The sequence below is a fragment of the Aquarana catesbeiana genome, linkage group LG03 (assembly GCF_042186555.1).
Source record: "Aquarana catesbeiana isolate 2022-GZ linkage group LG03, ASM4218655v1, whole genome shotgun sequence".
NCBI classification, from domain to species: Eukaryota; Metazoa; Chordata; class Amphibia; order Anura; family Ranidae; genus Aquarana; species Aquarana catesbeiana.
In genome coordinates, this window is record NC_133326.1 from 310,599,537 (window position 1) to 310,625,062 (window position 25,526).

A 25,526-nucleotide genomic window follows, 5' to 3' on the forward strand; every position below is an offset into this window, starting at 1 on the left:
AGGAGGTCTAGGGCTAGAATTATTGCTCTCGCTCTGACGATCGCGGCGATACCTCACATGTGTGGTTTGAACACCGTTTACATATGCGGGCGCGACTTCCGTATGCGTTTTCTTCGCTGCGCGAGCTCACGGGGACAGGGGCACTTTAAAAAAATTTTTTTTTTTTTTATTTCTTTTATTTATTTTTGTACTTTATAAATTGTGTTTAAAAAATTTTTTTTTTTTTTTTTTTTACTTTTATTGCTGTCACAAGCAATGTAAACATCCCTTGTGATAGTAATAGGTGGTGACAGGTACTCTTTATGGAGGGATCGGGGGTCTAAAAGACCCCTCATCCCTCCTTTACACTTCAAAGTATTCAGATCGCCGAAAACGGCGATCCTGAATACTGTGTACTTTTTTAAATTCGGCGCCATTGGCAGCCGAGTAAACGGGAAGAGACGTCATGACGTCGCTTCCGCGTTTACAACGAGAAGGCTGGAATGAAGCCGCTCGCAGCTTCGTTCCAGCCCGCCCCCAGCCGCCGAAGGCAGCCGAATGGACACCGAGCCTCCCGATCGCACGGGAGGCCCGGTAACAGCGGCGGGAGGCGGCGGGAGGGGGGGGATGTCCCCTCCTGCTCCTCCGGTATAACAGCCGAGCGGCTTTTAGCCGCATCGGTTGTTATACACGGGTAGCCGATCGCCCGCTGTAAACAACGGTACCGGGATGATGCCTGCAGCTGCGGGCATCATCCCGGTATAACCCCGGAAAGCCGAGTACGCATATCTGCGTACTGTCGGCGGGAAGGGGTTAACCTGCATGGCATTCAATCAACTTATCTTTTTATTCTCCAACTGTCTTTTTTTTGTGAAATTCAAAATGATTAGTTGTTGTTACATGGCAACACAGACAGTAATTATTTTATACAATTGAAAAATGAGGCTCAGAGACCAGAGTCTTTATGCTGCTTATGAAGGAAGATGGAGGGGGCTTCCTCATTCTTCTCAAAATAAGATACGCAAAACCTTTTAAGTGTCCTATCATCACCTAGGAGGTGAATAGAGATTTGGGACACAGGCAACTCAGATGTTTTTCATTGATTTTAACTCCAGCTTTGTAGCCTAAAGCTCAATAATATCCTCCAATTAAGGCTAAAAGAGGCTTACCAGCAACATCTGCCATTTTTTTCTTTGTTGAAGTTTGATTCTTGTGGGAAATTAACCTCTCGAATCATCTTTTCTATATTGATTTAAACATTTATTTACAAATATAATAATAAGCTTTTTTTCCCATTAGGAAGCTTGTCATTTATATAACTGAACCTTATACTACAAACATTATATACAGGTCCTAGCCCCGAAGTAGTTCCTTGAAACTGAGATGTGAAAATGGCAGATGATCTTTTCCACGCAAGAAAAACAGTAACAACAAATTTCAGTACAACAAGATTATAGAAATATATAGAAGAAGCCCCACAGCAAGTATTACAAAAATGCATTGCATGACTCACGTGTATGTGAATATCTTATTGAGATTGTAACTCATGCCTTGAACCAGTTAATGCAATACTTCTTAAGCCACACAAAATGCTTGTTTACCTTAAGAGTGGACTCTTTAAAAGCTTTCTTTGCTCCTTCATTGTAGGAAGAATCACTCATGTTTTCAAGCTGACTAAGCTCACTTATCTTACTGAGAGCACGACGAGCAAACACCTAAAAAGAAACACAAACATCAAATACAACATTTTGCAATAATCCTCAATGGTATAAAAGAAACAATGCACCATCAAACAAACATTAATTATGACATAATCTTCTATAAACAAGGAAGGCCACAGGCCACTTGGTGACTTAAAAGTTATTTGTTTTTACTTAATTTATTGGAAATTATTGGATAGAAATGGAATTTATTTATTTGTATTTGTTAAAGATAAAATAAGTTTGTGTTTTACATACTCACTACAAGTATCATACGTTAAATGGAATGCTGCATTGGGTAAAGATATATTATTTTAGCTTTGGAATATCCAGTAGGTGCTAAGAAAATCTAACAACTTTAAGTGACGCCAGAAAATTTAAAAATCTCATGGTCTGTGAACTTGCTTGAGGGAACATTATAAACATTATAAATAATGCAAGGTAAGTTTAGCAGCCAAAACATTGATTTTTACTAACAAGATAAAGCGACGTTACCAGTCCTAAAACTCAACTCCAAACAAAAAAGTTTTTAACATTTATAATAGAATGAGAAAGAGTTAGAACTACACTTGGGTTTCAATTGCTGTCTCAGCAGCAATGATTCCCCATCACTTCCTTTTCCAGTGAAACCTGTAAACAGGACAAAGTGAAGTAAAACCTGTGCAACAGAGAAACAGTCATCAAAACTTGACAGGTGTTTTATTCGTTCTTTTTTTTTAGCTACCTTTGAGTTATTGAAGGAAAAAATAAAAGATCGGGATAATGTTACATTCAATATGGCAATTATTATGAATTATAAATTTACAACATAAGAAAGTAGAGAACATAATAAGAAAAAAAACATTGGCCTATAATTAAAGGAGATAGACATTGGGGGGGAAATTCTCCTGGATAAACAAATTTTTATCTATCAAAAAGTACCAATCCTGAGAAATCAAACTGATTAAAAATGTAGTAGACACTCCTAAAGAGGGACATTTTTTTTAGGTAAATGTTATAGCTGTACCAGGGTGAATAATAATAATAATAATAAAAGGGAAAAAAATGTGTACATAAAAAATAACCAATAGAGAATACATTATTAAAGAATGTGTTAGCTGCCACACAGAGGGGGTTGTGTATTGTATACAAAGCCCATGTGGCTTAGAGCAGTGTTTCTCAACTCCAGTCCTCAAGACGCCCCAACAGGTCATGTTTTCAGGCTAACCATTATTTTGCACAGGTGATTTAATCAGTATCACTGCCTTAGTATTTACCACAGCCGTTTCATCTGAGGGAAATCCTGGAAACAAGACCTGTTGGTGCGCCTTGTGGACTGGAGTTGAGAAACATTGGCTTAGAGTATATAGGATGCACTAAAGGAGCATTAAACAAGAGTATAAAAGAACATATCTATAATCTCACTATAGGTTACAAAAAAGCATTATTTATCAAAGCACTTTTTATTATATCATGATAAGAATGTTTCAAAAGTTTATAATTTCAGTGTGTTGAAAAGGTTAAACTACATTGGGGGGAATAATAAAGTAAAACAATTAAGTCAGAAGGAATCCAGGTGGATATTCAAAATAAAAACAGAGCCCAAAGGGTTAAATGTTGTGCTAGATCTAAATTGCTTTATTTAATGACTTTTAAAAGTATGGGTAATATTAAAATTTGAACACTAGGTGGTGTTGGTGTACATTCTAACAGGGGTTAAATATAAAAAAATATATAGTAGATAAAGGTTTATGTTATTGTAAGTTTATTTTTTTTTTTAATATAATAGTTTGGTTTTATTCTGAAAATTTGTAGTGGGATAAGCATAGTTCTAAGCAGTTTAACCACTTAAGGACCGAGCCTCTTTCTGAGATTTGTTGTTTACAAGTTAAAAACAATTTTTTTGCTAGAAAATTACTTAGAACCCCCAAACTTTATACATTGTTTTTTCTAACACCCTAGAAAATAAAATGGCGGTCAATGCAATACTTTGTCACACCGTATTTGCGCAGCAGTCTTACAAGCGCACTTTTTTTTGGAAAAAATACACTTTTTTAATTAAAAAATAAGACACCAGTAAAGTTAGCCCATTTTTTTTTATATCGTGAAAGATAATGTAATGCCGAGTAAATTGATACCCAACATGTTACGCATCAAAATTGCGCCCGCTTGTGGAATGGCGACAAACTTTTACCCTTAAAAATCTCCATAGGCGACGTTTAAAAAATTCTACAGGTTGCATGTTTTAAGTTACAGAGGAGGTCTACACCCCCCCCCTCACACTCAGGGCGCGTGTCGTCGTGATGAGGAGTGCACATTTCTGCTGCTCACTTTTCCTAGGTACGAGGGTGACTCCTTGATTCAGCTGCAGTTATACAAAATTTCTGTAACCCTTGGTACCCTTTACTGCTCTCCAATGTCAAATTGTGAATAATCTCTGCATTGCAACTTTATCACAAGCCTTTGTGAAATGCTCTACCTTTTTGATCATTGTACAACTACATTTCTAAAACAAAAAAAACTACTGAAACAATAAAAAAAAATTATAATATATATATATAGATATATATATAGATATATATCTATATATATATCTATATATATAGATATATATATATATATCTATCTATATATATAGATATATATATATATATATATTTTTTTTTTTTTTTTTTTTTTTTTTTTACATACTGTGACCAGAGCAGTACAGTGTCACCATAGTGGCACTGCACTGCTCTGGGGAGGCGATCAGGATTTTTTTTTCACTATGAATGCTTTTTACAGTCAATATCTGATCCCTGTTATAAGTAATCATTTTTTTGAATGGCATCCATTCATGTACCAATGTGTACTACCAATGCCCAATTAGCCACAGCTATCACAAGGTACAGGTCCACTGTGACTAGCCCCTGTACCATGTGATAACTGTGACCAATCACAGAGATCACAATAGTACACAATGAATGGCTACAAATAAAAGCAATTGTGTACTACTGACATGTGTAAGGTATCAGGTTAGCGCAGCACCTACTACTTATACCTTACACTGCCCATGGGCCCAGTTTGATCCCATTCGGTGTTTGCAGCTGCCCACGTGTACAATTTTTTTTCCAAGGTAGCGCAGGAATAACTTACATTTTGATTTTACTGACATGTGACCGTTGTGATTGGTCACAGTGATCACATGGTACCAGGCCCAGCCCAGTACAATGATCTGTCTTCCGACGCATCAAAATTGCGCCCGCTTGTGGAATGGCGACAAACTTTTACCCTTAAAAATCTCCATAGGCGACGTTTAAAAAATTCTACAGGTTGCATGTTTTAAGTTACAGAGGAGGTCTAGGGCTAGAATTATTGCTCTCACTCTACCAATCATGGCGATACCTCACATGTGTGGTTTGAACACCGTTTTCATATGTGGGCGCTAGTCACGTATGCGTTCGCTTCTGCACACGAGCTCGTCGGGACAGGGCGCGTTTACTTTTTTTTTTTCTTTTTTTACCTTTTTTTTTATTTTTACACTGTTTAAAAAAAAAAAGTTTAACTTTTATTCCTATTACAAGGAATGAAAGCATCCCTTGTAATACAAAAAAAGTATGACAGGTCCTCTTAAATATGAGATCTGGGGTCAAAAAGACCTCAGAACTCATATTTACACTAAAATGCAATAAAAAAGGAAATAAAATTTTGTCATTAAAAAAAATTTAAAAAAATGGCCCTTTAAAAGCTATGGGCGGAAGTGACGTTTTTACGTCACTTCCACCCTGCAATGATATGGAGACGGGTGGGGGCCATCTTCCCCTCACTCATCTTCATGTCAGGCCACAGGAAGGAGCCGATCGCCTCCGCCGCTGCCGACGGCTCCAGAGCGCGGCGGGAGGGGGGGCCCTCTCCCGCTGCCGATAAAAGTGATCTTGCAGCAAATCCACCACAGAGATCACTTTTATCTTAAACCGGATCACTCACTGAAGAAGAGGATACCGGGGTTATAGCAGCTAGCTGCTGCCATAACAACGATACCCTCCTTCAAAGTACCGACATATAACGACTGTGGGCGGTCCAGAAGGGGTTAAATAGATGTATAGTGGTCTGTAAGTGAGGATATATCACCATGGCAGCCAGTAAACAAGCAGTGGTGTTTTCAACCAACATGTAACACTAGCATCCGATTCTTTGAGAAAGTCATGTGTCTATGATGAAACGCATCAGTGCAGGGACAGTGATGTTATTACGTTGTACCGAAAGTAAGCAGGCACAAAGTCGAGCGGTGCTGCTCACAACAGCGGTCAGTCCTTAAAGGTGATATACACATTTCTTTGTGGTGCACCAAAATAGTGCACTTTTACAAAGCTAAATCTGGTGGATCTGGGTGTGATGAATAATGGTGCAATTACTAATTTAACCACTTGCTGCCCGCCCACTGTCATATGATGGCGGGACGGTGCAGCTGTTACCCTGGGCCGCCGTCATATGACGGCGCTGCCTTGCAGGATCCCTAGGGGGCACGCGTCACCCGCTATTGCCCGGTAACCAAGCAGGATCGTGGATCTGTGTGTGTAAACACACAGATCCACGTCCTGTCAGATGGGAGGAGACCGATGGTGTGTTCCTTGTACAGAGGAACACCGATTGGTCTCCTCCCCTTGTGAATCCCCTCCCCCCACAGTCAGAATCACTCCTTAGGAACACATTTAACCCTACAGCGCCCCCTCCTGGTTAACCCCTTCAATGCCAGTCACATTTATACAGTAATCAATGCATTTTTATAGCACGGATCGCTGTATAAATGTGAATGGTCCCAAAAATGTGTCAAAATTGTCCGATGGGTCCGCCGCAATATCGCAGTCACGATAAAATCGCAGATCGCCACCATTACTAGTAAAAGAAAAAAATTATAATAAAAATGCTATAAATTTATCCCCTTATTTTGTAGACGCTCTAACTTTTGCGCAAACGTTTTCCTAAACTGAGGAAAAAATTTGTTTAAAAAAAAAAATAAAAAATTTTGGATATTTATTATAGCAAAAAGTAAAAAATATTGTGTTTTTTTCAAACTTGTCACTTTTGTTTTGTTTATAGCACAAGAAATAAAAAAAGGCAGGGGTGATAAAATACCACCAAAAGAAAGCTCTATTAGTGGGGAAAAAAATGGTAAAAATTTCATTTGGGTACAGTGTTGTATGACCGCGCAATTGTTATTCAAAGTGCGACAGCGCTGAAAGCTGAAAATTGGCTTGGGGAGGAAGGGGGTGAAAATGCCCTGTATGGAAGTAGTTAAAGGGGAAGAGCGCCTAAACTATACATCAGAAGGAGAAAGAGAGAAGAATCCTAAGGCCAAACAGTGGTATCTGAGATCCCTTAAAGGGCAAAGCGCACATTTAACCTATAGATTTTTATAAGTCAAATACAGAGGTGAGCAGTTTGTGAACACAGAGGGTGAAGCACTTTCATCTAAGAGCACTGGCGCTGGACTTTTTATTAATTATTATTTATAAACTTGCACAATTAAGTCTCCATTGACAAAGTCATTTGGTTAATTATTAAGTATAATTGGCATTTGTGGTGATAAGAATTTTGATGCATTTATGGTGATATATATTTATTGAAATTTATTTTCAGCAAGCAGGTAATTTTCATAGCATATTTATTGATATTCACAGTAGCGCTGCACTTTTAGTTATGACATTCCAGTGAAGTGTGGAAACACGTTAGTGCAAGCGGACTGTTGATATATATGACTTCAATTGTAATTTGCACTGTATTTCGTTGTAGTAATTGAGGTAATTTGCACTAGTGGGTAGACAATGTAGAGCAAGAACAATTTGATAACACAAATATGTATCCTATTGTCTCTGGAGAAGAGGAGGGACAGTAAGAGGAGATCCCTGGAATCAGGGGAAACTATAATAAACAAATAAAAAAATTCAGTATCCACTCCTGGCAGGTAGCCATTCCCACCCTCACAGAGGGGGAAGGGGTTCAGCAGTTTATACCCACAGTTATTTTGGCGAGAGATAGATTCATACAGCTTAAATTTCTTCATAGGGCTTACTATGCCCCGCAGCACCTCTCCCGGATCCACCCTACACGATCCGAGACATGTCTAAAATATCAACAAGCGGTGGGGATATATTTTCATGTAATATGGGAGTGTCCTCTTATACAAGACATCTTGAAGGCAGTGGTACTGGAGATTAATACGCTTAGCGATCTCTCTATGGGGCTGTATCCAAGGACACTTTTTTTGGGAATTTGTGACTCAGTGGCTCAATGTACCCATAAAAAGCTTTTTGTGTTCTATATCAGTTTCTATGCTAGAAAGGCCATTCTTAAGAACTGGAAACAATCCGATCCTCCTAAGATCACCCAATGACGTTTACTAAAGGACTCAGTATTGCCCCTTTATAGGCTTACCTACAGGGGTCGTAAGGGCCCCCAAAAATTTGGGAAACTCTGCGTGGGTGATGGCCAAATCCCTGAATCTTTAACTCACTGCTATAGTAACTAAAGAGGTTGGGTTGAGTAGTCTTAATGTTGCTTTCCTTACCCTGATGTTTATTTTCTGATCTTCAGAACTACATAACTAGACCTGGTTATCCACCCAGCCTTGGACTCTCACTTGATATCCAGTCCCTGAGCAATCATTCTTCTCAGCCTATTCTTCTACTTCTCCTTCTCCCCTCTTTTCTTTTTCCCCTTACCCTTCCTTTCCCCCAGCCCCCCTTAACTCTTCTTTTCTTTCCCCGATTCTTTTTCGCCCTTTCCTCTTCCCTTTTGTGAACCTCGGGGGAAGGTTGGGGGATGTTACTTAATTTGTTTTGTTGCCCTGTTGAATTAGAGCGTAACCTGTCTGACTTCTCCTCAACCCTCTATGTTTACTGGACCTGATAGTTGTATGGCTGTTATATGCCCACCATAGAGTTTTTGGTACTGAAACTCTAAACTTATGCTTTACGGACCAATTAATGGATTTCCCTGTATACTCAGATGTCTTACTCTTTTTGTTTACAATTTCTCAGCGTATTATGTGCTTCAATGTCTTGCCTGTTATGTCCTTACATGGTCAGATTAGATGACAATCATTTTCTATCTATCGGCATATTTTGGTGTAATAAGGTTAAAAAATGCACAGATGTTTTCCCCAAATCTCCCTTCAGATATACCTACAGCATCATCTCTTTTCCCCTTAATCTGGACACACATTTAGCATTTTGGTGGAGTGATTCTATTTTTGTCAATATCGCAAAACAATTGAAATATAAAAATGATGGTCTCAAATACCCACAAGGAGATAGGATCAATATACAGTAGCCTTGATCAAACCCCAGGGGAAAAAAAATACACAATCATTTGTAGACATTTCCCTAGTTTTTCTTTCATTTAAGATCTGATCTTTCAATACTGCATTGAATTTGTCAACTTATTACCCAATTTCAACCCTAGAGTCTATTGAACTCTGGCTGTTCATACTCATGGTTGGTAGATTGATGCTTTTTTGGTGAGCACTTGTGATCGCATTTGCAATTCCCAGTAGTTGGAAACTGGTCAAATTAACTGTAAATTACCATTTTTACTGTCTTTACTTGTTGGCTTTAGATTATAGGCTTGTTAGATAGTGTTAGTATCTCTTTTATTTTATATACAATAGTTCAATTCAATAATGTTATTATCATAGGTAAACAAAGTAATAGCAATAGTAAAAATAACAAAAAAAGGATGAAAAATAACAAATAAAAACCAATAAATGTACTACTACCAAGAACTTAATCATGAGCAAAGACATTATACATTCCCTCATTTTTTATTAATAATTTGAATCTGAAGTCTAGGTATATAAAAAAAATGCCATTTAATCCAGTTAATATCCTATAGGAAAAGAATTACACTTAGTTTTAATACAAGTATAAGTGCCCGAACGTTACTTATAGTTTACATTTGCCACCTGTAATCACTTGCACAGCAGGCCTTTTCCCACAACAGAAACGCAGTCCGGATGTATTCCAGATGCATTTCTGCATATGCATTTTTTATGTGTTTTAAATGTGTTCCAGTGCATTTTTTCCCCTAAAATTTTGTGTATTTTCTTTTTTTTATGCTGTAATGTGTTTGTGCTTTTTGGATGCGCTTAGATGTGTTCCAGTGCATTTTTGATTCGTTATACCGTGTTCCAGTTCAGTTCCTTGTAGAAAGAATGCAGTGTGTTCCACTTATGTTGACTGTACTAGAACCAGGAGCATATCCACTGCGAGTCAAACAAGGCCTGTGCCTTGGGCTGCATTTTTCACGCTGCCCCCCCCCCCCAGCAAAAAGGGATATGATCAAGTCCAATAGCTCGGGGGAGATGGCATCATCGTCTTCTTCCCTGGGCAGTCGGTGGCCAGGTGGGAAAGAATTTGCGGTGCTCAGTGTGATGGCGTTCCCAGGCTCCCAGCTCCGAAGGATTGGCTCACAGAAGAAGCACTGCCCCGCCCCTCTATGCAAGGATCTGCCAATCTGTTTGGATGTCCTACCTCTCCATGCTAAGGTTCCGCCCAACTGTTCAGAGTAGAGGTCGACCGATATGGGTTTTTCTCTGGCCGATGCCGATGCCGATATTTACAAATCGCGGTGGCCGATGGCCGATATGTGATGCCGATTTTTTTGGGCCGATATATTAGGCCGATTTTTTTTTTTTTTTTAACTTTCATCTCATAAAATCTAACAGTTAGACCCCTTTCACACTGGGGCGTTTTTCAGGCGCTTTTGGGCTAAAAATAGCACCTGTAAAGTGCCTGTCAAACGGCTCCCCAGCAGTCTCAGTGTGATATCCTGAGTGCTTTCACACTGAGGCGATGCGCTGACAGGATGTTTAAAAAAAGTCCTGCAAGCAGCATCTTTGGAGTGGTGTATACCACCACTCCTGCCCATTGAAATGAATGCGCACCGCTGCCGAAGCGCCTGCAAAGCGTTTCGGCAGCGGCGCTTCAGGGGCGCATTTAACCCCTTCCTCGGCCGCTAGCTGGGTTATAAGCGCCCTGCTAGCAGCCGAATAGCGCTGCTAAAATGATGGTAAAGAGCCGCTAAAACTAGCAGCACTTTACCGTCAACGCATGCCCGCTCCAGTGTGAAAGCAACCTTCAGTGATACGGAAAATTTTTTACATTTAAACATTTATTAAACAAAACAAACCTCCAATCAGTTCACTTGTATGTAGAATTTAGATAAAAAAAAAGTATAAAAAAAACACCTCTCTTAAATATTAAATACACAAAAACAGCTAATCAAAACTTCTGGATGAAAAAAAATGGGCTAACTTTACTGCTTAGTTTTTTTTTTAATTTATTAGTGTATTTTTTTAAAAAAAAAATTGCATTTCAAATACCGTGTGACATAAAATATTGCAACAACCGCTATTTTATTCCCTAGGGTCTCTGCTAAAAAAAATATATATAATGTTTGGGGGTTCTAAGTGATTTTATAGCAGAAAATACAGGATTTTTACTTGTAAGCAACAAGAGTCAGAAAAGATTTAGTCTTTAAATGGTTAAACTGAGAACTTCTACACACGGAATTTAGTTCATTCACAAGTGTAAACATTGTATCCTTCAGGTTCTTTTTATCAGGTTTGGCAGGCTGCCCAGAGAGGGGGAGAAGTCGCTTCACACAGGCAACTTGCACTGACTTCTATGACAGAAGTCTTTTGCAAGTCGCGCTGAAGCTATATTCGGCTTTTTTTTATCAGCACAATCGGCCGATGCCGATTAAGTAAAAAACACCAAATATCGGCCGATATATCGGTCGACCTCTAGTTCAGAGGTCCTGCCCATCTATGTGGAGGTTCCCCCCTTTTTTCCTACAGATAGTGGTGATTGTGGGTGTGAAAGTCCCGGCCCTCTGTTCTAAGTCCCCGCCCCTCTGCCCAATTGAGGATGATCCAGTGTACTCTGATCTCCCTGTGTATGGTACGGTGTGATCAGTGAGTTCCGGCAGATTTCCCTCCTCCTGATTGGTGCTAACAGTGAGCCCCGTCCAGTGGCATACCTATGGGGGGGTCCGCCCCGGGTGCCACACATTGGGGGGCTGTCAGGCCAGCTATCAGGGATGGAACAAGGAAGGCGGGTGCTCCGTTGCTGCTCTGGCCCTCTATATTCGTGCAAGTCGGCAGCTGCTGCTCTGTGTTATTGAGCTCACAATCGTATTCTTTACTGCCACCTCTGGCTGCTTCCTGCATGTGCGCCCCTTGTGTGTACTGTCTGTACTATATTTTGGATTGCAGCTCCTCTCGTGTCTCACAGGGACATGTAGAAACAGGACCTGGGACTCGGAAGAGCACCTTACAAATGGGGGCTGTGAGTACAAGAGAAGGGAGGAGGCTGTTTGTGTATGGGGGGGCAGAGTTGTGTGTGTGGGTCCTGACATACATACAGATGAGGGGGGCAGTTGAGTGTGTACAGGTGTGTGTGTATGGGGTGGGCAGCTGAGTGTGTACAGGTGTGTGTGTGTAGAGAGGGGGGAAGCTGAGTGTGTACAGGTGTGTGTGTGTGTGTGTGTGGTGGGGGGAGCTGAGTGTGTACAGGTGTGTGTAAGTCGGGGGGAGCTGAGTGTGTACAGGTGTGTGTAAGTCGGGGGGAGCTGAGTGTGTACAGGTGTGAGGGGGGCAGCTGAGTGTGCAGGTGTGAGGGGGGACAGCTGAGTGTGCACAGGTGTGAGGGGGGACAGCTGAGTGTGCACAGGTGTGAGGGGGGACAGCTGAGTGTGTACAGGTGTGAAGGGGGCAGCTAAGTGTGTACAGGTGTATGTGTGGGGGGGTGTACAGGTGTGAGGTGGGACAGCTGATTGTGTACAGGTGTGAGGGGGGCAGCTAAGTGTGTACAGGTGTGTGTTTGTGAGGGGGAGCTGAGTGTGTACAGGTGTATGTGTGGGGGGGGGGTGTACAGGTGTGAGGGGGGACAGCTGAGTGTGTACAGGTGTGTGTGTGTGGGGGGGGGCTGAGTGTGTACAGGTGTATGTGTGGGGGGGTGTACAGGTGTGAGGGGGGATAGCTGAGTGTGTACAGGTGTGTGTGTGTGTGGGAGCTGAGTGTGTACAGGTGTATGTGTGGGGGGGTGTACAGGTGTGAGGGGGGACAGCTGAGTGTGTACAGGTGTGTGTGTGTGGGGGGGGGAGCTGAGTGTGTACAGGTGTATGTGTGGGGGGGTGTACAGGTGTGAGGGGGGACAGCTGAGTGTGTACAGGTGTGAGGGGGACAGCTGAGTGTGTACAGGCGTGTGGGGGTGGGGGCAGCTGAGTGTCTATGTCACATCTCCCCCAACGCAGGTGGTCAGACACTATAGCTAGCTACTGTGGGCTTCACCTATAGCAGTCCCCTTTCCCTTAAGGCAAGCAGGCCTACCGGTACTTGATTGCCCCCAGGATTATACACAATGCTATAGTGCCTGGCCACCATGCCAGGGCAGATGCGAACAGAGCAAACAGATTACTTGCAGTTAACAGACGGATAACGTGGTTCTATGTCAATCCCGGTAAAAGGCAGGCTGAATTCAGAGAATAGTCCAATATCCAATCCAATAACAGTCCAGGTAAAAGGCAGGCAGAGTTCAGGGAATAGTCCAATATCCGATACAGGTCATACACCGGGTAATCCAGACTAGCAAAGCAGGGCAAACGGGATACTTTAGCAGGAACAATGCAGGTATACTGTCTCTTTTACAAGCAAGGGAGAGAGTGTTCAGTTTGCCCAAAACAGGTGACTGACCATATCAATCACCTTGTAGGTGAACACAGACAGGGAGAATGCAACAGCCAACACCCGGATGCTGGAATGAGGAGCAGGAGCACAAAAGTGATCCTGACATTACCCCCACCTCTAAAGAGGGGCCCCGGACCATCAAAGACAAGCTGGACACCCAGCACAGGACCATCAGACTGGGCAGAGGTCTGTGGATCCACGAGGTCGGATTGGTTAGCAGGGGACGTGTCACAGGAGACAAGCCGGCTAGCTGAAACACGAGCAGAATGCAGAGCACCCTGAAAAAAAGGTTGAAAGCCCCACCTGGCCGAATGAGGCAGTTTATCCAAAGGATGGACTGAACCTCTTAGACCGATTAGAATGGGTGTAGTAGAAGCAGGGTGAGGCCAGGTTACAGAAAGTCCTGAATAAGAAAAAGGAGGAAGCTTAATGGGCATGGGCTGTACTGGCACAATTGATGCAGTGGCCGACTGGGCCGCATCGCTAGGTGTAGCGACTATCTGAATCACATCACTGGAAAGTCCAGAATAAGAAAAAGCAGGAAGCTCAATGGGCATGGGCTGGACTAGCATAATTGATGCAGTTGCCGACTGGGCCACATCGCCAGGTGAAGCGACTGTCTGAATTGCATCGCCAGGCGTAGCAACTATCTGAATCGCATCACCGGGTGTAACGACTGTCTGAATCGCATCACCTGGTGTAGCAACTGTCTGAATCACATTACCAGGTGTAGCGACAGTGGAACTTGCGGACAAGTTAGCCTGGCTGTGCATCCAAAGGAGTTTAGCGACAGGCAAAGGTAGGGGTAATCCAGGGGACTTGAATTCTGAGGACTTAGAGGAAGTTTCCAAACAGGGCTCAAGGCTACGGGACAACTGATAATCTTGGTTTCTAGGAGGAGAGTGTTCAGGCTGTGGCAGTTGGCTGGAGAGGTGACCTATAGAGAATTCAATAGACTTGTCAGCATCTTTTGTTATAACAGAGTCGTATAAAAGGCACATGGTTATGTAAACTGTAGTCACATTTGGAAACACTGTCATGATCAGGATCTAAATAGGTAATAAAGGCACGCGACTGGTACTGGCCACACAAGAGTTATAAATGGGCAACTGGTCAGCATTTTTACTGCAATTCTGGATGCAGGTCTGGGACCAGGACCCAATCTCCTCTGCAGCCTAGTCTATGTGTGGGTTGTGATGTTTAAGCCAGGGATACTCTAAGATAAGGGGATAAGCAGGAGATGAGATCAAGTAAAAGCTGATTGTCTCCCTATGAAATTCTCTAATGGTCGGGGTAATAGGTACAGTGCACAAGGTCACCAGGCCCATGGACAAGGGAGAATTATCAACAGCTAGGACTGAGAAGAGTCTGTGCACCATAGTGACCGGAATCTGTAGACGGTGTACTAGGTCCCTATCAATGAAATTGCTAGCAGCACCAGAATCTATGAATGGTGAGAGGTGATGAGAAAACTTCGCAGAGCTAAGTTGTGCAGGAACAAATAATTTATTTCTGAGGAAAACAGACACAGTATTATCTATAGAAGCGGACCCCACCCGCACTAGACGTGTTTCTTGGCTCATTAGGACAGCCAGAGACAAAGTGGCCGTGGTTGCCACAATATAAGCAGAGTACCTAAGATATCCTTCTAGCCTTTTCCCCAGGGGATAAATGGGTAGCACTAATTTGCATGGGCTCATCCTCCTGGATAGTTTGAGAGGGCTCAGGAAATGAAGAAGAGGTAGGCGGCATACTGGGGGGCAAAGAAACAAACCTCTCTGTACGCCTTTCACCTAAACGCCTGTCTATATACGCATGGCTACTTGAATGGCTTCATTTAATGACTTTGGTAGTGTACTAAGGAGTCTTTGATGGAGTCTGATAAGCCTAACCAGAACTGACTTCTTAGAGCTGGGTCATTCCACCCAGAGTCAGGTGCCCAGTGGCAGAAATCAGAACAGTATTGTTCAGCGGTGCATTTACCTGACGTAATGACCTAAGGTTAGCTTCAGCGGAATGGGCATGGTTAGGATCATCATATAGTAAACCTAAGGCTTCAACTGACCCTCTGACTGGGTCATCTGTGGGGACACAAAATGTCCAAGACTGGGGATCCCCCTGCAACTATGTAATAATCAGGAGTGTGGTTTAAGCTTAAAGTATAGCATACAATTATTTTTAAAGTTGGGAAACATATGAGGGTCACCAGAAAAACGGTCAGGCGGGTTAACTTTGGGCTCTGGTTGCAGCGTTACTGCTGGAGGTGCGTTTGCACACACAGACAGATCCTGGACTTGGCGTGTTAGTTTGAAAATTTTCTCAGCAAATAACCAAGCCTGTGTAGAGTCCACCTTGACAGAATTTTTTCTGTTAAAGGCTTGTAATAATGTCACGTCTACCCCAACGCAGGTGGTCAGACACTATAGCTAGCTACTGTGTGCTTCACCTATAGCAGCCCCCTTTCCCTTAAAGCAAGCAGGCCTACCGGTACTTGGTTGCCCCCAGGACTTATACACAATGCTATAGTGCCTGGCCACCACGCCAGGGCAGATGCGAACAGAGGAAACAAAACAGACTGCTTGCCGTTAGCAGATGGATAACGTAGTTCTATGACAGTCCAGGTAAAAGGCAGACTGAGTTCAGGCAATAGTTCAATATCCGATACAGGTCATACACAGGGAAATCCAGATTAGCAAAATAGGGCAGACAAACGGGAGGCTTGAACAGGAACAATGCAGGTATACTGTCTCTATCACAAGCAAGGGAGAGAGTATTCGGTTTGCCCATAACAGGTGACTGACCATATTGCAGGTGAACACAGACAGGGAGAATGCAACAGCCAACACCCAGATGCTGGAATGAGGAGCAGGAGCACAAAAGTGAGTGCGTAGAGGTGAGAGGGGGGCTGAGTGCATAGAGGTGAGAGGGGGGCTGAGTGCATAGAGGTGAGGGGGGGACTGAGTGCATAGAGGTGAGGGGGGGACTGAGTGCATAGAGGTGAGAGGGGGGCTGAGTGCATAGAGGTATGAGGAAGGGACTGAATGCATAGAGGTGTGAGGAAGGGACTGAATGCGTAGAGGTGTGAGGGGGGCTGAATGCATTCAGGTGTGTGGGTGGGCTGAGTGCGTAGAGGTGTGAGGGGGCAGAGTGTGTAGAGGTATGGGGGGGACTGAATGCATAGAGGTGTGAGGAAGGGACTTAGTGCGTAGAGATGTGAGGGGGGCTGATTGCATACAGGTGTGTGGGTGGGCTGAGTGCGTGGAGGTGTGAGGTAGGCTCAATGCATACAGGTGTGTGGGTGGGCTGAGTGCGTGGAGGTGTGAGGTAGGCTCAATGCATACAGGTGTGTGGGTGGGCTAAGTGCGTAGAGGTGTGAGAAAGAGGCTGAGTGTATACAGGTATGAAGGGGGCTTAGTGCGTACAGGCATGATCAGTAAAGGGGGGATCCAAGATATAGAATCCTCCCCGGGTGCCAAATGCTCTAGGTACGCCCCTGGCTCTGCCCTCTATTGAATCTATTGTAGCCATGCCTCCTTGGGGGTTGCTGAAAGTTGTGGTTCACCTGTCACCCTGCCCAGCTCTGCATTCACCTTACAGTCACTCAGTAACACAGACCAGTCCATAGCTTGTTTTGTTTTGTTTTATTGAGGGGATTAAACTTGGCTGGGTATTAGGGAATTATGGATCAATCAATTGTAGGTTGCAGAACAATCAATTGTGAATTGTATATCAGTCAATTGTAGGATGCAGAACAATCAATTGCGAATTGTATATCCATCAATTGAGACTACTATGTACACTCCCTGTACATACACCTCAATCTTCTCTCCAGCACTTCACTTGCTGCACACTGTTCCTCCTTCAACACTTCACTTGCTGCAGACTGTTCCTTCACCAGCACTTCCCTTCAGTTGCGGCTGGTGCTCAAAATTTTTGGGGGGGGTGCAAACAAACTGAAAAATTCTGAAAAAAAAAACCTCATCAATTGCAGCCTCACTGTACCATCAATCACAGCCACTGTGCCATCAAACGAAGCCACTGTGCCATCAAACGAAGCCACTGTGCCCATCAATTCCTGCCACTGTACCCATCAATAGCAGCCACTGTGCCATCAAACGCAGCCACTGTGCCTAGCAATTGCCGCCACTGTACCATCAAACGCAGCCACTGTGCCATCAAACGCAGCCACTGTGCCTAGCAATTGCCACCACTGTACCATCAAACGCAGCCACTGTGCCCATCAAACGCAGCCACTGTGCCCATCAATTGCCGCCACTGTACCATCAAACACAGCCACTGTGCCATCACTTGCCGCCACTGTGCCCATCAAATGCAGCCACTGGGCCCATCAAACGCAGCCACTGGGCCCATCAAACGCAGCCACTGGGCCCATCAAACGCAGCCACTGGGCCCATCAAACGCTCCCACTGGGCCCATCAAACGCTCCCACTGTGCCATCAAATGCAGCCTCACTATCCCCATCAAATGCAGCCTTACTGTGCCCCATCAAACGCAGCCACTATGTCATATCAAATGCTGCCAGTGTGCCCCCCGCCCACCGTCTGTACTCCACTGTCTCGGTGGCGGTGGGAAAGCTCTTCAATGTCTTCTCCCGTCCTCTGCTATGATTGGACGCCTCATAGTCATCCAATCACAAAGCCTGTTGTTTCAGCCAATCAGGTGACGGGCAACAGATCCGAGCACCTGATTGGCAGAGGGGAGGTTTAATGTTAGGAAAGCGAATATTAATTTGCTTTTCTAACACAGCTGAGTGACCTGCGAGCGCCCAGCATGGCGCTCGCAGGTCACCTTTTTTTACGCCTATTAGACCCTATGGCTCTAATCAGGTGCTTCAAAAACACCCCCCGCCGCTGTAATTCAGGCGTCCGGCGCCTGAAAAGGGTCTGGGCGCCTGAATAGGGGGTGGCAGCGGCGGCCATAGATAGATTCATGCAATGCATGAACCTATCTATTGGTGGTAGAGGGGGTGGCAGGAGAGAGGGTGCAGTGCCCATGCGCCCTTATGGACGCACCGCCACTGCTTCCCTTGCTGTAGACTATCACTTCTCCAGACCAGCGAGAGCACCGCATGGGTAGGCCTGACGCTACTTCTGCCAGGCCTCACTGAACTGCCTTTTGCGGGCAGGGACCTCGGGCCCCTGTGGTGTAGAATAGTCCAGATGCTAGCTGTCCTGTGCTCAGCTACCACTCCCAGATAGCTTTCTTCAGGCCCTGCCAGCCAGCCCGACTGCAAAGATCCCTTTCCACTGCACTTCTCCGCAGTCCTCTCTCCACTGGTTCTGGACCCATCTCTCAAACTGCAATCTCCCAGTTTTCTCAGGCGTGCCTCCCCAGTCCTTCCGACTGTGCTCACTCACCAGCCCTCCTAGCTGTGACCTGTAGTCCTCCTGGAGACTCTTAGCGTGTTCTCTCCTGTTGTCCTCTTTTCTGCTCTCTCATGTGCCTCTGATTCCAGGATCTTTTCACTCCTCCCGGATGCACCCGAGCCCCAGCCCAGGGTCCCCCCCACCCTCCAGACTGGGGAGCTCCCTGCGAGCCCGACAGCCTCCACACCCTCTCACCTCAGCTCTTCCACCCGATAACTCCTCCCCAGCTGTGCTGACCACAGGTATTTAAGGAGGCCTGCCCCCTGCCAATCCAAGTTGGGGATTGGTCAAGGCTTTCCTGATACCTCAGGCAGCTCCACCTCTCCTCCCCTTCTCTCCTTCCAGTACCCTTTACAAGGAAGGGGGAGGTGATGGTGATGTCACCTGTCAGTCACCCAACTCTTTCCCTGAGCCACTTCCAGCCCAGAATGAAAACAAACAGGCCTAGCCACCAGCTAGGACTGTCCAAATTTTCCTATCCTGTCAAAATCCTCACTTCTAGCACTTACTAACTAGAGGGTGCTACACTATGAAACCCCTGTATTGGTGGTTGGTGAAGGTGGAGATCTGTGATTTTCTGCTCTCCAGAGTTATCCAGGCAGACAATTCCAGAATCTGGGAAATGTATGGCAGGCTCCTCCACCAGTCCCCGGTGCCCAGGTAAAAGCTGGCCCGGGCCAGCTGATGGGGGGACACCAGCCCGACCAATCCCAGAATTTCGGCTCATCTCTCTCTCCTTTCCGGACTTCACCACACCGGGGGGACCCAGGAGACCAACACCTCTCGCACCAAGTCCATGGTGGAGCGCTGACCGCTCAGGCTGCCGAGAGTCACCGGTGCGAAGGAGGTTCTGGAAGAAACCAGACGGGGTCAGCATCATACCGGCAAGGGGGAGGTGAGACATGGGACAGTCAACATCACATCTGACCGCACCACTACATAAGAATGGGGTGGGGAGGGTCACACCTGTCCATACCACTACATTGGGGGGGGGGGGTCAAACCTGTCCATATCACTACATTGTGGGGGGGGGGGTCAAACCTGTCCATATCACTACATGGGGGGGGGTCACACCTGTTCGTACCACTACACTGGGGGGGGGGTCACACCTCACCATACCACTACATGGGGAGGTGGCACCAGATTTTAATCTTGCCCATGGCAGCACAAAACCAAAATACAACACTGACTGGAACACACTGTTTTTAAGGTTGAACTGGATGGACTTGTGTCTTTTTTCAACCTGACTAAATATGTAACACTGCAATGGTGTAAACTTTGCCATTGAAATCCATGTAACTTACCATACATGTGTTTTCTGATGCAAAAAAAAAGGCACTGGACTGCATGTGGTGTGAGCCAGCCCTTGGAATGGTGAAAGAAGGGCCAACAGTCTGAATTAATTAGGCACTACTACATTCCACAGAACTGCCAATCTAACACTGGAGGCCAGAGTGAGCAAAGTCATAACCTCAAAAATACAGGGAAATTGTGCTGGGAGCAGGTGGGTGACATGGTTGTATTACTTAACTACAGTAGGGGAATGTAAGGTCATAGACCTGGCTATTAACTTTGCAATTTACATCCAAAAAGATTGTTCCTTAGTTTGCTGACCTGCACTGAAAGCTGCAATCCCACTGGTTGCTATAACCAAGGAAGATCTTTTTTTTTCTTCCAGCCCTGGTATACAAAAAATGTATCACTAATAAAAAAAAATAAAAAAAATCGAAATCCTTTTATTTTACAAAGGTTAGTATTATTTTTTTATCAAAAGGAAACTGAAACTAAGCCTAAATGAGAAAGTACCAGTTTTAGCCATCGCTAGCAGGAAAGCCATTGCAGTGCCTCTAGCATATGGAAATTGCACTTTACCTCTCCATGAACTCCTTCTCGGCAGTCAAAGTAGCACTGGCACACAGCAGTGTAGAGTGTCGCCCTCCATTTCAGATAGTGAAGTGACAGCAGGGGAACCGATGATTCCATACACACACTTGCCCATAAGAGGAACTCTAGAGCCTTTAAATAAAGAGATACACAAGGTACAATGTTTACTCTGCTAACAAAGATTTGCCATTTATTGGCCCAGAATGACAATAACAAATTCATTTAGTGTCACTATCTAGTAAATGATGCTGTAAATGCATTACAACCTAACAGTTAGATTTATTATTTTATATAGGCTCTGATAAAAGTGTTTGCAAAGATCAGGAAAGCAAACACTACCGGAGGTTCTTCATGTCGCACATTCCCTACCTTTTCCACTAGAGGTCCCCATTAGATGAGGTTTTAGAATTCAAGCACAAGATTGCATCTCTCATGAAAGCCTTGGCAGACAGAAACTGATGACCTGAATTTGTTTTATGGCATAAAAATATCCGTATGGTTCACGATCCTCATCCATATTCGTGACTGTTCAAGAGCTGATTTATTGCACATCGTGTGCATGGGAAACATCACCTTCTGACTGCTCCTAAACCTAAAGTTAGGAGTATGACTTCACGTCCTATGAATTTCATATAACACAATCTATGTGAAATTTTATAAAAAATAATTATGTTTGACTCCACGCGCTCTCTTTCTCTCTATGTTTCTATGATAAGATGCTTGTATTTGTATCAATGCATGATAATCATCATATCCAATTTACATAATCCATTGCCATATATTTGCTGTAATTAACCCTCCTTATGTGTCATTATGGAACATTATTTGAACAAAAAAAAAAAAATACATTTGGTGAAAAATGTAAAAAAAAAAAAAAAAAAAAAAAAATTTTAAAAATGCCTATATATGATCCCTGTGCCTATTGACATGACAAATTTAAACAATTTAGAGCTGTGTGACTACCCGCCTTCCTCCTTTCAATGTTTTTTTCCTTGCAATTTTTAGCACAAAAAAATTAACCTCATGAAAACATAGACTACGTGATGATTGCACCTAGGCAGTCAGTAGTAGGAATTTTGAAGGGTTGGGCAGGATAACTCTAGCAGGCGGTTATACGGTGGTGAGGCATACACAGTCTCTGGCTAGCAAAAAAGTAAAGCAATATTGGTCAGCATTCAAGGATTGACCAATATTTTGAAAGCCTGTAAAAATATGTGTTTTATGAAATGTTTCCTCTTTGTGTTTCAATGCAGGGGTAGGCACTTCCATAGTTTTGATCTCCCCTTCTTCTTAAAGGGGAACCACAGTCTGCTCACATAATTTGTAATAAAAACATCTTTGCCATTCTGAAGCTTCCCTCCAACCACTTTGCATATTATTTTATATATACTGTGATTCTGTACTTGCCAAGTTTGCTGCAGAAATCCCCCTCCACTGAATCTGGCTGCATCCATTTTAACTGTGGGCAGCTGAAGCTGCTGCCTGTTCACTTCCTGGATTTACAGAGGCACACCTCCAGCTCTGCAGCTCTCGGCCCTCTTATGACTCACCCCCCTCCCTTCCTAGCAAACTCTCGTGAGAGTGAGCTGTGCATGATGTCATAAGCCTAGGCTAATGACCAGAAAAGAAACAGGAAGTGGGCTATATAAGGTATTTACTAGCAGCAAAAAAATATTTTACTATCCAAAGTTAAAACAACAAGGGCAGAAAATGTAATAGATGGAAAGTTGAAAAAATGACTGACGTTCCACTTCAACCATTTTAGTCCTAGAGATTTTTCCACTCTTCCCATCTTAAAATGTACCTGCCAAAGCAGTGTAATGCAACAGGTTCACCTTAATGCCACCCACTGCTGCAGCTGCTTATTCTCGCTTTCCCTTTGCATTCTCGTATCTCCAGAAACAAGCCAAGTGACATACCTAGTGTATTTAGCTATTAGGGAAAAATCTGACTTATTCCCTTTCCTCCTGCATGTCAATTTCTTGTTCAGGGCCCCAGCAAGGTTACATGGGAGCAAAGGGAAAGTACTCAGCCCTGTGTAAACTCCAAATCCTGACATGGAGTTTAAAGTGATTGTAAACGATCACCTTGTAAAACAACTAATTTAGTTTAAAATAGTAATGAAAGGCAAAACATTTTTTGTATAGATATAAAAAAAAAAAACAAATACCTTTTTTCCCTTTTTTTATAAGTGATCACATTCCCTCTGTTCTCAGCTGCATAAGAGCTGGGGGGAGGAGCAGTAACAGTACACTGATCTTCCCAGTGAATGGCTGTGCAGTGGGGGCGTGTCAGGATAAGTATAATCATTGGAGGAGAGCAGGCGAAATTCCCAGCATAGCTGGAGAACTGAACATGGTGTGCTGTCCTGCATAGTGTGGTCAGTTTTTAATATGAAAGCAGAGGGACTGGTAGGAACACCAGGGATTTCACATAAAGGAAGCAATACAAAGAGAACAGGAGACTTTATCATACAAGTACTGCACATGGTACAGCAACCACATCTCAGGAATATAAAGTGTTGGGGAAACAAACGCTTTAAATTGGGCTTCTTCTTTTGAACCTCCCCCCCAGGCAAATGGCATAGAGGGGAAGCAAAAAGAAGACAATTATGAGCAGCTGCAGGGACCAGCATTATATGAATTTGGTACTTTGCCTTGCATGCGGCCCACAGCATTTTTTCTTTATTACATTTTTTATATACATTCGTTTCTTACCTTAAATATTAACTTTTGTATTTTATTCTGCCATTTTATACAGTCATATAGAGGCTACTGTATATATAGTAGCAAACTTGGACACAAACCTTTTTGTTTTTTTATTTTAATTAGGAAGAAAGTAAAAACAAAAAAATATATATAAAAATATTATAAAGTCTTTTGGCTAAAAAGATATCACATAAGTGTGATAAGTGTGATTTAGTGTAGCAGACAGAATATTATAACTAAAACTGAAAGATCACCTTTTAATCAAGGAGATCTACATTGAAATGCTATATTCAATGCTTACCACTCAGGAAAAAAAAAACATCTTGCATAAATTGTGAGTGTAACACTAAGATAAATTAAGGTGGTGATAAATTCTTTCAATTAAAATAATAAACTTGTTATACTGACCTGCTCTGTGCAATGGTAGTGCACAGAGCAGTGGTGTACCTCCTATTCTGGAGTCCCACAATGGCGCTCTCTGCTCCTCCTCCCTTACGTGTGCCCCATAACAAGCCATGTGCTATGAGAGCACATGTGTGGGCGCACTGCCAAGCCAGGCTGTTTGTGTCCACAGATGTACACAGCAGTGCTAGGCCATGCCCCCTGCTCCCTCCTCACAGGATTTGACTGACAGCAGTAGGAACCAACGGCTCCCACTGCTCTCAGTGTAGCCCGTGAGAGCAGAGAGAGAAGAACTGCAGCCAGGCACAGCGCTGGATCGATAAAGAGGACTCAGGTAAGTGTTTGGGGCCTGAGCAGGGGGGGGGATTGGTGCACAGCAAGTGCTATAATGTTTTTTACCTTAATGTACTTAATGCATTACGGTTGAAAAAAGTTTTTGATTCAGAACCGCTTTAAGGTAAAAAATGGCTTGGATGTAAACCACTTTTTGTGTGAACAGGAATAAGCATAATATTTCCATTTTTATAGATCTGCGATTGCAAAAATTCTTAATTACTTTTTGAATTAAGTATTTATCATATTTTAACTGATTTATTTTAATCTATTCCTTTTCTTTTATTTTGGGAAGCTGGGTCAGTCACATAAACTGAATCCAACCTGTCCATTTGTCACTGCAGCAAAAGATCACTTATATTGATCTATTGTTCACTGTCACCAGTCAGTTGTCACTATTATTAGAGCGATTTGCTGCTGCAGAGAAGCAGGATAGAGATGCATCAAGTTTTGCCAAGTCTAAAAAGATAGCTTCCAAAGTTAAATAGATGGTGTCACAGATGGCATTAGAGAACTTTGGCTTTGAACACATTGAGTTCCCTGGTTTCCACAGCCTCCGAGATAAACTCCTCTTGTGTAGATCTACGGAGTTGACCACTATTTTGGATGTTTAGTAAGCTTTTGTTTCTTACCCTCTTTTTTTTTTTTTTTGCTAACTTTATGGATTTAATTACAGACACCCCACCAACAACATCAAACTCCTGGTAAAGTAAACCCTGTTTCAGAAAACGCATTGAGATTATGATGTTTTCCACCCTGTGGAGTTATTTTATAAATGTAGTTTGTACTGCAGCATGTAGAAATATATAATTGCATTTTGAAATAATACATGTAGCATTTTTGTCTTGCTTTGGTGCACTTTTTTTTTTTTTTTTACTTTTTTTATTGGATATTTGTAATAAAAAGAGTATGGCTGTTTATACTCTATATGTTTAATTGGCACCTTGACCTACATAAAATCCCTGGGGCAAATGTTTTTGATACTTCTTAGCTATGATAACCACTTGTGTGATGGGTGCAGTTTTCAAAATGGTGTTAGGACAAACAAATGTAATCCCAGTGTCATTTTAAAATAGCTTCCGGGACTCAAATGGCTAACATAGCTTAAAGAGAACTAACTAAGACTGGGCTTCTAGAAGAATCTGAGCAGTGCTGGGACAAGGTTATCCAGAGCCCAGGGCGAACATGCCAAACTGTGCCCTCCCCTCTCCAAGATGTATGAGCTTTATGTGTCAGCAAAAATCTCCCCACCAAAACATTGAGCATTAATCTGCATGCTTACCCTTGAAGCATAAATGTCCCCGCCTCCCAGTACAAACTGACTCCCACTGCCAAAATCACCCATCTCAGCACAAATATTTGCCCCCCCCCCAACAAAAAAATCACTCCTAGCACAAATCCTCTACCCCTAAAACTTCCCTTTCCA

General features: G+C 43.3%; 1 protein-coding gene across 3 annotated transcripts in view; it reads right to left on the minus strand.

Annotated features, from left to right (window-relative positions):
* Positions 1-25,526, minus strand: part of CFAP54 (cilia and flagella associated protein 54) — a 545,361-nt gene that overhangs the window by 473,655 nt on the left and 46,180 nt on the right. For all 3 annotated transcript variants that reach the window (XM_073620268.1, XM_073620266.1, XM_073620265.1), the window contains exons 6-7: positions 20,646-20,789; positions 1,581-1,694 (exon numbers count right to left, since the gene is read on the minus strand). In XM_073620268.1, the coding sequence (XP_073476369.1) occupies positions 1,581-1,694; positions 20,646-20,789 (258 nt within the window). The remainder of the gene's footprint in view (positions 1-1,580; positions 1,695-20,645; positions 20,790-25,526) is intronic.